This window comes from Cygnus olor, chromosome 12 (assembly GCF_009769625.2).
Source record: "Cygnus olor isolate bCygOlo1 chromosome 12, bCygOlo1.pri.v2, whole genome shotgun sequence".
Lineage (NCBI taxonomy): Eukaryota > Metazoa > Chordata > Aves > Anseriformes > Anatidae > Cygnus > Cygnus olor.
In genome coordinates, this window is record NC_049180.1 from 11,826,053 (window position 1) to 11,838,623 (window position 12,571).

At 40.8% G+C, this 12,571-nt stretch overlaps 1 protein-coding gene across 4 annotated transcripts in view; it reads left to right on the forward strand.

The window, feature by feature from the left end:
* Positions 1 to 12,571, forward strand: part of RSPRY1 (ring finger and SPRY domain containing 1) — a 41,974-nt gene that overhangs the window by 3,649 nt on the left and 25,754 nt on the right. For all 4 annotated transcript variants that reach the window (XM_040571538.1, XM_040571537.1, XM_040571535.1 and 1 more), the window contains exons 2-3: positions 7,347 to 7,532; positions 9,710 to 10,203. In XM_040571538.1, the coding sequence (XP_040427472.1) occupies positions 9,857 to 10,203 (347 nt within the window). In that variant the 5' untranslated portion in view covers positions 7,347 to 7,532; positions 9,710 to 9,856. The remainder of the gene's footprint in view (positions 1 to 7,346; positions 7,533 to 9,709; positions 10,204 to 12,571) is intronic.

Below are 12,571 nucleotides of genomic sequence, written 5' to 3' on the forward strand. Positions count from 1 at the left end.
GGCTTCTTGGCTATAGGAAGCACTTCGCTTCTGCTTTAAGTTTCTGAATACCTCGGTGTCATAGTAGACATGAGGAGAAGGACCAGGGTTGGGGATGTTTTGAGATGAAGTATTGGTGTGAATGTTTGGACTGTTTTAATGCATGTGCACAGACTGATAGGAAATAGTTTGAGTTCTCGGCTAGAGGACAGCCTGAACTACAGATCAGAAGGCTGTGTTACTGGTGCACGTTTTCTACCTTCCTGTAGGCATTGGGACATCCAAGATGGCTTGGAAAAGAAAATCCAGCAGATACCTTGATGCTTTCTTTTTCTTCTTTCTAAAAGCGAAGGTGCCTGTGACATGAAGAAAGCCCAGACTTCCTCACTGCTTTTAAAAATAAAGCTAATCTAATAGTAAATGAGAAATGATGCATGTTTGCTCTCTGGGAAACTCTGGTCAGTGTATCGGTATTGCAGTAAAAGGCTTAAAGAAAAAGACAAGACAGAGTTGAAGAACAGAAAGGTTTTACTATGTTTAGAGGATTACCCCTAGGTACATTTGGTGAAATAGTAGTTTTGATCATTGTACTTAGGAGAACTAAAGTTTAAGTATCTGAAATTCTTCAAGAAGCTACCAAAGAGAAGCACCAGATGACTATGACTCCTGATACCATTATAGGCTTTTTTGAAAGCTTCTTAAATTGTTTTTGAGTTTTCTGCCTACTTGATGTGCAACTGTAATGAAATAAAACAGGCACATTTTTCCTTAAACTGCTTGCAGACTGCCTTGTGCAGCAAGTACCTGGCCCTCTTCCTAACCCACGTGTGTTTGAGTGGCTCTGCTACCGAGCAGTCCATCCCCTTCCTTCTCTTGGCCATGGGAGCTCTTAAACCCATTGGCCAACTTCCTCCAAGTTTCCTCATACAGATGTGGGACCTAAAATACTATATCCCTATAAGTTTTGTTGAAGGGGAAGGCTGCCGGACAGAGGGACGTATCCCTGTTAATTCTTCTGGCTGCGTGCCAAATGAGAGGCTGCAGGGGAGCTGTTACCTGCAGGGTCTGGGCAGGAGCTCGGTGGTGGGAGGAGGTCCATGAGGCCTGGTGCCAGCTACTCGCAGATGTGCTTGTCACGCGTGGTCACCTGCCTAGCAGCAACGTCTCTCCTGCACCACATTTGTACATCGGGCTTGTAACAAGGCAGAACCTAAGTATGGAGAGAAACCCAAATGGGGAGAAATGAAGCTGTGTTCATGTATGTTTTTTTGTTTTTCTCTTGAATGGGTCAGAGATGAGGGGTTCGAGTAACCTTTCTAGAGCTGTGCATCAAGTTCTGCAGGCTCTAGCAGTCCTAGATCAAGGATGAAGCTTTCTGTGAGTGCCTTCAAAGCAAGCTTGCTACCCTCATGCCCTATGTGTTATATCTGACTCAACAGCTGTCATTGCATCAGCTTACAGGAGGAGACGGTCAGAAGGACATCTTCATCTGTCCCTGGGCAGTCCGGAGCTCAGAGCAGCTCATAACTGCCTGCTTGCTGTGGCTGGCCAGGAAGGCTGTTAATCTGGCTTTCAGCTGCCATTGTTCAAAGATTGGTCCCTCCTCTGATGCTACTCGAGTTAACAAGAAGTGAAAGTTTCTTCGTCCCGTTTCCTGCCATGTTGCTATTTTTTTGTTTGTGATGATAACCATTGTCATAAAGTGGCAAATGTGGTGGTGAGGCTGAGAATAGGAGGCTCTAGACACTGTCTGCTCTGCGCTTTGCTCTCAGAGGCAGTTGTCAGCCGACAAATGCGAGCTTCCAACTGAGGCATCACGGAATTTTTCAGCAATGTTATCAAAATTTTTCACACATCCTGTACTTCAGTGTGTTTTATGCATTCATAACAGCTTAGTCATACCATCTAGCTGGGCTCTTTTCTGTGGTCTAGAGCAGGAGACTCTCCTGTCTTGTACATTTTGGTACCTAATGTTTCTCTGAAAACAAGCCCCAGTTTTGTCTGTTTCCCGCATTTTGTTTCTCCTAAGATTAGCTTACAGACAAGAAACAGTGCAACACTGGGATTTCGCCATTTCAGCTCAATTGCACAAAGTTGGTGGTTTGCTGAAAAGAACCTGACCCTGCTTTCATCAGTCCATGCCTGTAGCATCTTTCTGTAGCCAACAGTGTGTTTACTCGGCTGCCTCTGTGCTGGCGTAGCCCTAGATTTAGTTCCCATGGCAGGACTACTCTGTGTGACTGTGTTTGAACTGCTCAGTCTCTTGCTTTGTGCTTCGGAATCCTCTCAGTTTTTGCTAATGTATGAGGTGCTTTAAATATTTATCTTTGCAGTCGACTACAATGAACCAATCTCTCCACAATTCAAGAATACTTTTATTGATGAAGTTTCTGTCTCTGAATAATACAGGTAAAGCATTAACCTTTCTGATATGAATTACTAAATTTACCAGAAAAAAATTAAATAAAATTTGGCATTTTTGCTGTGTTCCTCCACAATTCCATACCTCTGCTTGGTACTCAAAATGCCTGTGCTTCCCTCCCAACACTGTTGGTTCTGGAATTTCTTAGTGGCTTCTGACTTTTTTTTCTCCCTCAAAATTTAGCAAAGTTCTCTGTTGTTGATATCTGAAGCTTTACGAGCAGCTAGGAAGATTGACAAGAATTAACTGAAGCCTCTGAATGAATGCCCATACCAAACCTATATGGTATAGCTAATTCACTTTATTTAGGGTAGCTAATATGTTTTATTTATTGTGCTTGTTTTATTTATTGTGCTTGTGTGATTTCAACTTGCAGGACTAGTGCTGCCTGGCCTTCACAGGGCACTAGGCTTATCTTCCAGCCACTTCGGAGCAGTGCATTACACTCTGCTCCTCGGGCAGCTGCCGTGCCTGTACCACTCTGCCACGTCAGCCTGCTGGAGGCAACCTTGTCAAACACCCTGGAGCTTTCAGATACTACAGTCTTTTTAAGATTGGTATCTCAAAAGTGCATTTATCTGCCTCAAAGCACGAGAGCAGGACCTTTCCTTCTTTCCTTGTATCTTTGTTTGAAATGAAAAATCATGACCCCTGGGAGGAGTAGAACCTGGAAGTCGTGTTCTGTGTTATTGATGCTTGTGCTGGAGAGTGTTTAGACACTTGAAGTGTTAAAGCAAAATTAGCCTTTTCTAAAGGCCTAGGAACAATTCTATCTAAATGATCATGAGATGAGAAATTTAGACCTCTGAGATGTGCAAGCTAGGAGGTGGTAATGACTTCGGTTTGTTTCAGAAGGCACTGCAGCAGAGCACTCTGATGCCTGGCAGCCCTGGGTGCTGCTCTGTCCCTGAGCCCAGATTAGACCAGGCTGAGGCAGGGTTCTCTTCCCCTTGCTGCTGGGTTTGCCAGGCCTGCTTTGGAAATGCTGGTTTGAGAGAATGTGAAATTGGTTTAAAATCCATATCATAACTTTAGTGTTCCTGTACCAGCTTGAGAACAGATTTAAAGGAAGAAAAAAATAGTAGTCCGATGTACAGAGGACTGTAAAACATGACTTTGATAGCAAACCTACAGAAAAAAACTGTTCTTAGAATCTTTCTTCTTTCTCCTTTGACTGTTACTACACCAAGTCCAACAAGAGATCAGATTTTCAAGTACAGTGTGTTTCTTACAAAACTGGAGCTGCAGGGTTAAAGCCCAAATTTTTGCGTAAGCCCTGCACAGCCCCACAACAGTTGACAAGCACTTAGGTAAGAGCTGGCAAGTTGGAGAACTGATCTTTCCTTTTCTGTGAAACAGGCACATTCAAGGTCAGTCTGCTTTTGGTTTAGAATGCTTTTACTATGACTACTAAGAAACCAAATGACTGCATCAGTGGCTTTGTACTGCAAATGGTGACACGTTGGGTGACTGTAAATGCTGTTTCCCATAGTGTTATCCTCCAGGATATTTTTAAAGAAAATAATTGCATTAGGGTTTTGCTTCAGATTCTACAAGATGATGTTCAGTTACTATGCACAGAAGAATCGACACAGAATGTACTTGTTCCTCCTGAAGCCTGCAGTCCAGTTCTGCATCTGCTTGGTCACTGCTCTGGACACTAAGTAACTTCTGCTCTTCAGTTGCTAAAGTCTTTCAGCTGAGAGGTTTACCTCTAACCTCAATGTGATCTCCTGAGAAAATCTCAATTTCACATTACAATTGTATTTAATTTGCTGGGAATTCTTGTTGTTTTTCTTACCTACCCTAATCATTTCAAAGCTGTCATCTTCTCCATGTTATTAGCTTATATTTGCAAACAGGATTCCCCCCCTCTTATTCTGAGTTACAGCAGTTCAGAGCTGTCTCCTCTTGTAGTTTGAACTCTTTCATCCAACTGGCATCACAAATGTTTCAATCTCCTTTTTCGGAGCATCATTTCTTTGGAAAAGAAATGCTGAGGGAGCATTTCTAATTATTTTGTCTCCTTAATAGGAAATTGCTGCCTAAAACTTAGTTTAGCTCTTGAAAAGCTATCAACTTTACTGTATCACTTACTGATGGAGCATCTGCATTATGCTGCTCTTAAGAGAAGAACACACTGCTCTTGCTTGTGATAGTGGCAGGAGCTGGAGAAGTAGTTCTAGTCGCTGAAACAGTCTTTACTCATTTGTGTATGAAGTTTTTTTTTTGTTTTCTTGGCAATGTACTCCATTTCATGGAAAGGAGAGGCTTTTTTCCATCATGAGGCACTATTATGGTTGGCTGTAACTGAATATTTCAGGGGATGAATCACTGATTCTTGGGCTGTGTATTACAGAGAAAATGAGACTGATGCCACCTCCAGCTGCCTTCTCCATGGGTGTGCTCCATCAGATGCTTGAGAGGAGGCCTCTTGGGGTGGGCTTGCCACTGGTGCCACCAGGCACATGTAGATCCACTCAAATAGTATTCAGTTCAATGGCTTTTTTTTTTTTGATTTCTTCCCCATTGGACTTAGTAGTCCCGCATCCCAAAACAACATGTGATGGTCAACATTCAGAGTGAAAGGATGCCCTCTTGCTGAGAAACAAGTACCGACTACTGCCGTTACCCCTTCTTGTATTTAAAAACTTATTTTGACATACCACTTAAAAAAAAAAAGTTATAGCTTCCATAAATGTGGCTGTTTTTGTGAACACCTTTCGTGGTCCTATCACTTCATAAATTTGTCAGAGAATGCTCTTCAGGCAAATGGGAAACTGGTAGGGATAGGGCTTTCTAGCATTTATGTTTGAGTGGCATAACATTGAGTTAATAGTGGGAAAAGCAGGACAGCCTTTAACATGGAGAGCCTGCCCTCTTTATACTATAGCTCTATCGCTGCTGGTATTTTCATGTACAGTTGCTTCATCTGAACATTTTCAGTTCTAGTTTGACTTGCACAAGCTGTTTCAGGAAGCGTCATGCTTATGACGTCGGGGTAGCTCGGACAAGAGGCAACAGGTTTCTGTTCCCATGCCTTCCCGGGAGTCATCTTCTGGTTCTTGTGCTGTTGCTGAGGTGAATCTTAGCTGTTAGCTCACAACGGTTTTGGGTTAAAGAGTGTTTTGATTTCATCCCCAAAGCTATGCTCTTGGGGAGTTTGGTATCATTTGTGACTTTCACCCCTTGTGAGAGAAGCAGTCCACTTTGGTTAACAATGGGTCACAGCATTATAATGGAACATAGCTACATTTTAAAAGCAGTTGCACAGACTATTAGCCATGTAACTACTGAAAAAATATAAATGGCTTATGAGAGATTAATTCTCCTCCTTTGCTGTGTTTTGACAGGAAAACAAACATAGTCTTTTGTCTCAGGAGATTGAGCTGCTGACACTGGGGTGAGTACACTAGGAGAGAGCCTATTTATCTCTAATCCCATGCTCATACCCATGCTTCTCTTCAAGGATTCACTGCCAGATAAGAGGGTGGGCTTATCTTGGCCTACCTCAGTACTGCTGTTGTGATATTCTTGGTTTTGTTCCTCGAAAAATTTTAGTCTTTTAGATAGTCTTAAACAAATACATATTTTTCTATTCCCACAATATTTTCAAATAGACTGCTAAATATTTTTGGAATAAAAAACTACTTTTGTGTTGGGGCTTTCTTGAGAGCAGATATTTCCCAAGGTTAGGTTTGAAGTTAAATTTTTGTGTATATATGAGTAGATTTTTACCTCTCATTGAAAAACATAATATATTTCATCCTTCAAGATGTGCAAAACATTTGTCATGTTGCAGGTTCTGTCACTAAGGTCTCAGGGTGTGGACAGAAGCAAAATTGATTATCCTTAAAACTTGTTTCTCTCCTCATACAGAAATGAATAAAATGTAACCTCAGAAATGTCAATTGCATTTGAGTTGTAAAATTTTTTTTGCCAAAATTCTTCCAAAAGTGTTGGTGTTTATTGGTTTTAGAAATGCGTTTTTCTCATGTGAAAATGCAGTCTGTACGGTGAGTTCTCTCCTTTACTGGCTTTACTTCTGTTTTCTTGCACTAGTGGCACTTTATCCCTGATGGGCATGCGTGTTGCAGATGTGCAGAGCTCAGTCCTCTTTATTTCAACGGTGACACGGCTACCAGCAGCCTAATACTAAGCTCATAGTTGATTATAATGTTGTAAATCTTCCCTTAAATATGCTAGCTCAAATGCAACCTTGAACACCACTGTTTGAAAGGAATTTTTTTCTTTGCCCTTCAGAACCTCTCTTCCTACATATGTACCCTGTCCAGGTGTGGCTGGTTTGCAAGGCAGATCGGTAGCAATCTCTTCCTCTAGCTTATGTGCTGAAATATTTAATACTTCAGTTTTTGAGGCATGGAAATGAGCTCCTTGTTTGTTACTTACTCTCATGTACAAGTGGATGCTGTGAAACTCAGCTGTTTACTAAACAAGGGGAGTGTATCCTGTCATTTCATAGAATCATAGAATATCCCAAGTTGGAAGGGACCCACAAGGACCATTGAGTCCATCTGCTAAAAATTCTCTTCTCCTTTTATCTAACCAACTTCTACAGTGTACTTGCTTTGATTTCCTGCTGTCCCTAGCCTACGTGAGGGTAGTCTGGGCCAGGTAATGCTGCGGCTCTTCCTCGCCACAGATTACTGCTTGCAGAAGGTATCGGTCACTGCTCTGCCCTTGCTGTCGTGTCTGGTGCCTTGGCTGTAGCAACAGATTGGGGTTTCCGTAGCTGTGTCTGGTCCTGAAGCTGGTAGGTGGCAAACTGGTTTTGGAGCTGAGAGAGAACTTCCCCCGTAAGGGCTGACTGCAGCTGAAAATAACAGCATGACTTGATGTCATTGCGGGTGTGGAGAGGAGGAGGAACATGTCTGTCTGGGAGGCAGTCTCCAAATGAATTGTTCTTTCTTTTCTCTGTTTTCAGGGACTCTGGCATAGCTTCTAAAAGCGAAAGCAGTTTACTGTAATAACTCACTGCCCATGATAAAGGAATATATACTGCTGTTTTTTCTGGATACAAATGCATCTGTGCCCTGAAGAAAAACAGTCTATTTCTGCTACAGTGCTTTATGAGCAAGCCCAGTTGTTCCTGAACCAAACACACTTAAAGGTGAGTTGATCATAATCACTTGTTTTTAATCATGCTTAATGTTGCCAGGCGGAAAACCCAGGTCTCAGTAATCAGTTTTGATCTCGACATCTCTATTTTTGTTTCCTTTGGTAGGCTTCAGCTCATTGCTGATCACTAAAATACAGCTTTTTCATACTCATTTTGATGGGGTTTGACAATGTAGATTCACTGTGTTAACATTTTTATATGTTATGGAACAATCTTTACACAATCTTTACAGATTCTTAATCCATAACACTAATAATGCAGTTTTGAACTTCAGTATTGTGTTATTAAAACACCCTTAAATTATTTGGATACCTAAATACTTTTTTTTTTTTAGGAAGGCATATTTTACATTTAGTGTAACTAGTTATTCCTTAAAATAGGTGAGGTTTTCTTAGTTGTGTTTGGTTTTTATGGTGGGGTGGGTTTTTTGCTTACTTTCAAAAGTCATTTGAACCAGTCTGTGATCTTACACAATTTTGCTTGAGATCTATGCAGTCTCTATTGGCACCCTTATGTCTACGGTTTGCTTTCTGACTGAGAAGGTAACAACTGTCTTGGCTTAGATGGAAAATCTACTGAGCCTGCTGTCCCACCTCTTGCTGTGGTCAAACTGCTTAGAGAATAAGGCAAGCATGCTGTAATACTGAAACCACTTTAATGATTGGTGGTTTAGAAGTTTCTTGAACCAGAAGTCAAGATCTTGTATTTACGACGTTTAATATCACTTGATGGGCTTTGTTTTCCTAGTTACCCTTCAGTTACCTTAATACTGAACTTTTCAGTGTACTGAAGGTAATGTACTTAAAACATATAGAAGAGTCTGTGAGAGCTTCTTTGAAGCACTTTTTTGGTGACAGATTTCCATTTAAATGCTTGATGTTATGCTTACTCCTACGACTGGTGTCTGGCTTCCCAAATAATACTGTCATAATCTTGCCCCAGAAGGCAGCTAGCAACTGCACGATTGCCTGTTGGCTGAGGTGGTAAGGGGCCTTTTGTATTTGAAAGCTTGTAATTGCCTTCAACTTTCTTTTAGTTTTATGCTTCTACACGTTCGTTATATAATTTTAAAATAGTAATAACCTGATATTCATCATTCTAGCTTAAATGTTAATGCATGTTATTCTTTAAAAAAAGTAGTCTTGAAAGTAACTTACTTATCCTGACATGCATGGTGTACCTATGCATTGAAAAGATGCCTTTAGTAAGGCTTTATTTTAGTTGAGTTTTTATATAATGTTATATAGAAGTATACCCTATGGCTTGAAAAATCAATTTTGTGATCAGGCAGTGTTTTGAACACTCTTGATCTTGCTAATGTTCTTGATTCAGTGATGTGTAGGGACCGTTCTACAATCCTAGTTACTACTGGGCCTGTATTCTATCCAAACCCTTTGAATTAAGAATGCAAGAATGACTGAATTATTCTTGATTCTCAAAAATGGAAGACTGACTTCGTATTAGAACTCAAAAATCATCCAACTTGCACAGAAAACGCCCCTTTGCAACTCTCATATTTGTAGGCATTAAAATGGTGCTTGTAATACTTATACTTTGCGGTCAGTACTTGGTGCATCTTTGGGTGAGGATCCAATTGATGTAAGCACGTTCTGAAAAAAATGTTTACGCACAGATGGACTAAACACTTGATTCACTGCTAAATCTGTATTTTGTTGTGATAGGCCACAACTGTATGTTTAGTTCTGTAGAACTTCATCTATCTTGTAGAATCTGTCTGGAAATCATGTTGAATATTCCTGGTATGAAATGAGATTCTTAAATGTGCAGTCTTTAGTTGAGTGGTCTGAACAGTATGTCTCTCTAGACAGTAAAGAGAAAATGAAACTGGTTTGTTAATACTTAAAGGGTGGTGGTGCACTAGGCTTAAGGACAAAGCTGTACCTCTGTAGCCAAAAAAAAAAAAAAAAGGAAAATAACAGGCTGTATAAAAAATGAAGGGGGCAGGGGGAGTGGGCTACTTAACCAGTGAACTTCCTGCTCTTCCTCATCCATCCTTTTTCCCTACCCCAGTAGACTTCAGATGCAAACAGTATGTTTTGAAGGTATTTTCCTAAGTACACCAAGACTAGTTCTGTTTACTAATATGAGAACTCTACTACTTATTAGAAGTAGTAACACTGACTCTTGTTTTGGGTTTGCTTTTTCAGACCTCCTTCTGGATGACCAATGTGTATTTTAACCAATTATATTGGAAATTAAGCCTCCAACTTCCCATTCATTCCAGCTGATAGCAACGCATATAATGCAAACACAATTCACAGGATCACACAAACATTACTCTTAAAACTTTCTAGATGATTGTAGTTGCTTTCCTTGTGTTCTATGCTAGCAGAAGCCTTTTTCAAGGTTTACTGTTGACTCTAGAGCACCACGTTCCCCGTTTACTGGGAGCTTTGGGGGCTTGCAATATGGGAAACTCGTGTGTTTGCCGTGATGACAGTGGAGCAGAAGACAACGTGGAATCTCAGAATCGACAAACAGAGAGCAGTAGAGTACGTGTACCTGAAGCAAGAAGCCACCCAAGGGACCCTGTCCGGCCACCTAGGAGGGGTCGAGGGCCTCATGAACCAAGAAGGAAAAAACAGAATGTGGATGGGCTAGTACTTGACACACTGGCTGTAATTCGGACGTTAGTAGATAAGTAAGTACCACCTCAAGGAATAATTCAACATGAATGAAAAATACAATGTTCTTGTCTCCTCTCAAACTGTGACTCCATCCTCTCACCGATCTGCACCTGGCCCTCCCTGAAGCAGCAGCGTGTTTCCATCTGGAGGCTTAGGAGAGCAGCACCTTTCCTAGGTAATAGACGTAGCTCCTGAGCGTCCAGGTACAGACTCTTGCAGGAGCTGAGGAGCTTTCTCACAGTTCCTGTGCGGGCCTACACCCAGATGGGATGAGGAGTGGGCTCAGTATTGCTTGCCTGGCATAGATATACAGCTTAGGAAGCAAAGAATCTTCCGGAGCTTGAGAACTTACGTCCTAAAAATTGATTGTTAAGCAAAGTTTCTGCTTTCAGGCTGTATTTACTACTTTGGAAATGGTTAAGCAAAACTGAGAGCTTTGATCTTTGTTAGTTTGCATAACAGACTGAGGCTTTCTTTCTGGCTGTAAGTCTACTACTTCTTAAAGACTGCACATTGTGACTGTTCAGCTTATGATCCCAGTACTGCATTCTTTGCATGCTCAAAGCATCCACTGAGGGCATGTGGGATATTTATGGATAGATCCTTCTTTTAGTGTTGTTTTTTCTTTTGCATTGCTTTTTACAGACCGCTATAAAAGGACCTCAGAAGTGAAGGATTAAGGTAGCTCATCACTTTTGGGTTAGGTGCAGGTTAGAAACCAGAAAGACTACAACAGAAAGAAAAACAGTTTTGTAGCTTTGTAACGGGGTTGAATTTAAGTTGGATGAGGCTCAGGACAAAATGAGCCATGATTCATATACCTGTATCCTTGAATATGCCTACACAGGAGGAGTTTGCCTTGCCTTCCTGTTGTAAAATGCTTTAAATGAAAATACCAGGACTTTTTTCCTGAAAACTTTAATTTAAGACGGGTTGTGTATGTTTTGGGATTTTGGTTGTGAGTGGTTGGGGTTTATTTTATTTTTTTTTCTTATTGTTGGGGTCTGTCTTCAAACAATTAAGTTAAAATTGTGCAAAAACTTTGAAAGCCTTTTCCTAATTCCACATGCCTTTCCCTTTCAGCTAAGTTCATCTCCTTAAGCTGTTTCACGGCATTTTTGTGCATAGTTGATTCTGTTGGTCTTGCGAACAATTCTGTAATCTTGTAAGCACTTTGCTTTGATACTGAACAATAATAAGCACAGTTATGTCACTGATCCTAGAGTCCTATTTCTTACAAATTCTTGAAGATATGGCTTTTTTTATATATTAGCTCAGTGAAATACTTCCTCTAGACTCATAATCATGTAGGTTGGAAGGGACTCCAGAAGTTCAGCTACTCCAGCCTCCTGCTTAAAACCTAGCTCCAGTTAGAGCAGGTAACTCAGGCCACTTCAAGCACTGAATGTTTCCAGAAAATCTCCATTTTCTACCCTTCTTTGGGTCCCTGTTCCAGTGTACCCTGACCCTCCTAATGGTTTAAATAAATCTTCTGCTTGTATACCATGTTCTTAACCATCACAGCAGCCCTCTGCTAGACACACTCTGTTATAGCAATGCCTTTTTCATACTGAGGAGCCCAAAAATGGGCACAGTACTCCAGATGCTATCTCACAAGCACCACATGGCTATAGTGGTATATTGGTTACCCTTGCTTAATATTAAGGTTCTTGATAAGACACATCTGGTCTTACAACACAGCCAAATAGTACAAGGTCTTGCAGACTCTCTTCTGTATGACAAAGACCTGTGGCTGTGAAGAATGGGGGAGCCTCTTCATGAGACAGATTATCTAAATGTTTCTGAAAAAAGCTTAAGGAACCTTCCTGTGAGACTTCAAGATAATCATGGCCCTTTTTAGGTTAATAGGAAGAAGCGGTGTGGGGAGGGAGGAGGGATCCATTTCTGGAAACTTTGTTTTTCTGTGTGAGACTGTAGGGATAAGTATGTTCCATTATCACCTGTTCCTCCTAGAGCTGGATTATTTTTTTGGAAACACTAAAGCTGAAACAGAAGGAGATGGTAGGGGAAATGACAAACTTCATGTCAAAAACCATGCCAGATAAATTAAATTAAAATGGAAACATGTCAGTAACAGTAAGTTGGAAATACAGACTTCAGTGTGATAAGACAGATGTAAAGAGACAAAGATACGAGTCTGGAGAATGGAAGGCAAAAACCTTTTTCTTATTTTTTTAAATTCTTTAGTGAAAATAATACACGGGGATGCTTTGAGATAAATAGTAGATTAAGTTGTTGTACTGTGATCTACAATGAACCATTGCTTTCCTTGTTTATTGCTTGGGATTAAAAAAGAAAAACAATCTGGACCGAAAGTATATGGTGACTGCTTTTTGTTCCTCTTGTCTAGAGATCTCTCTA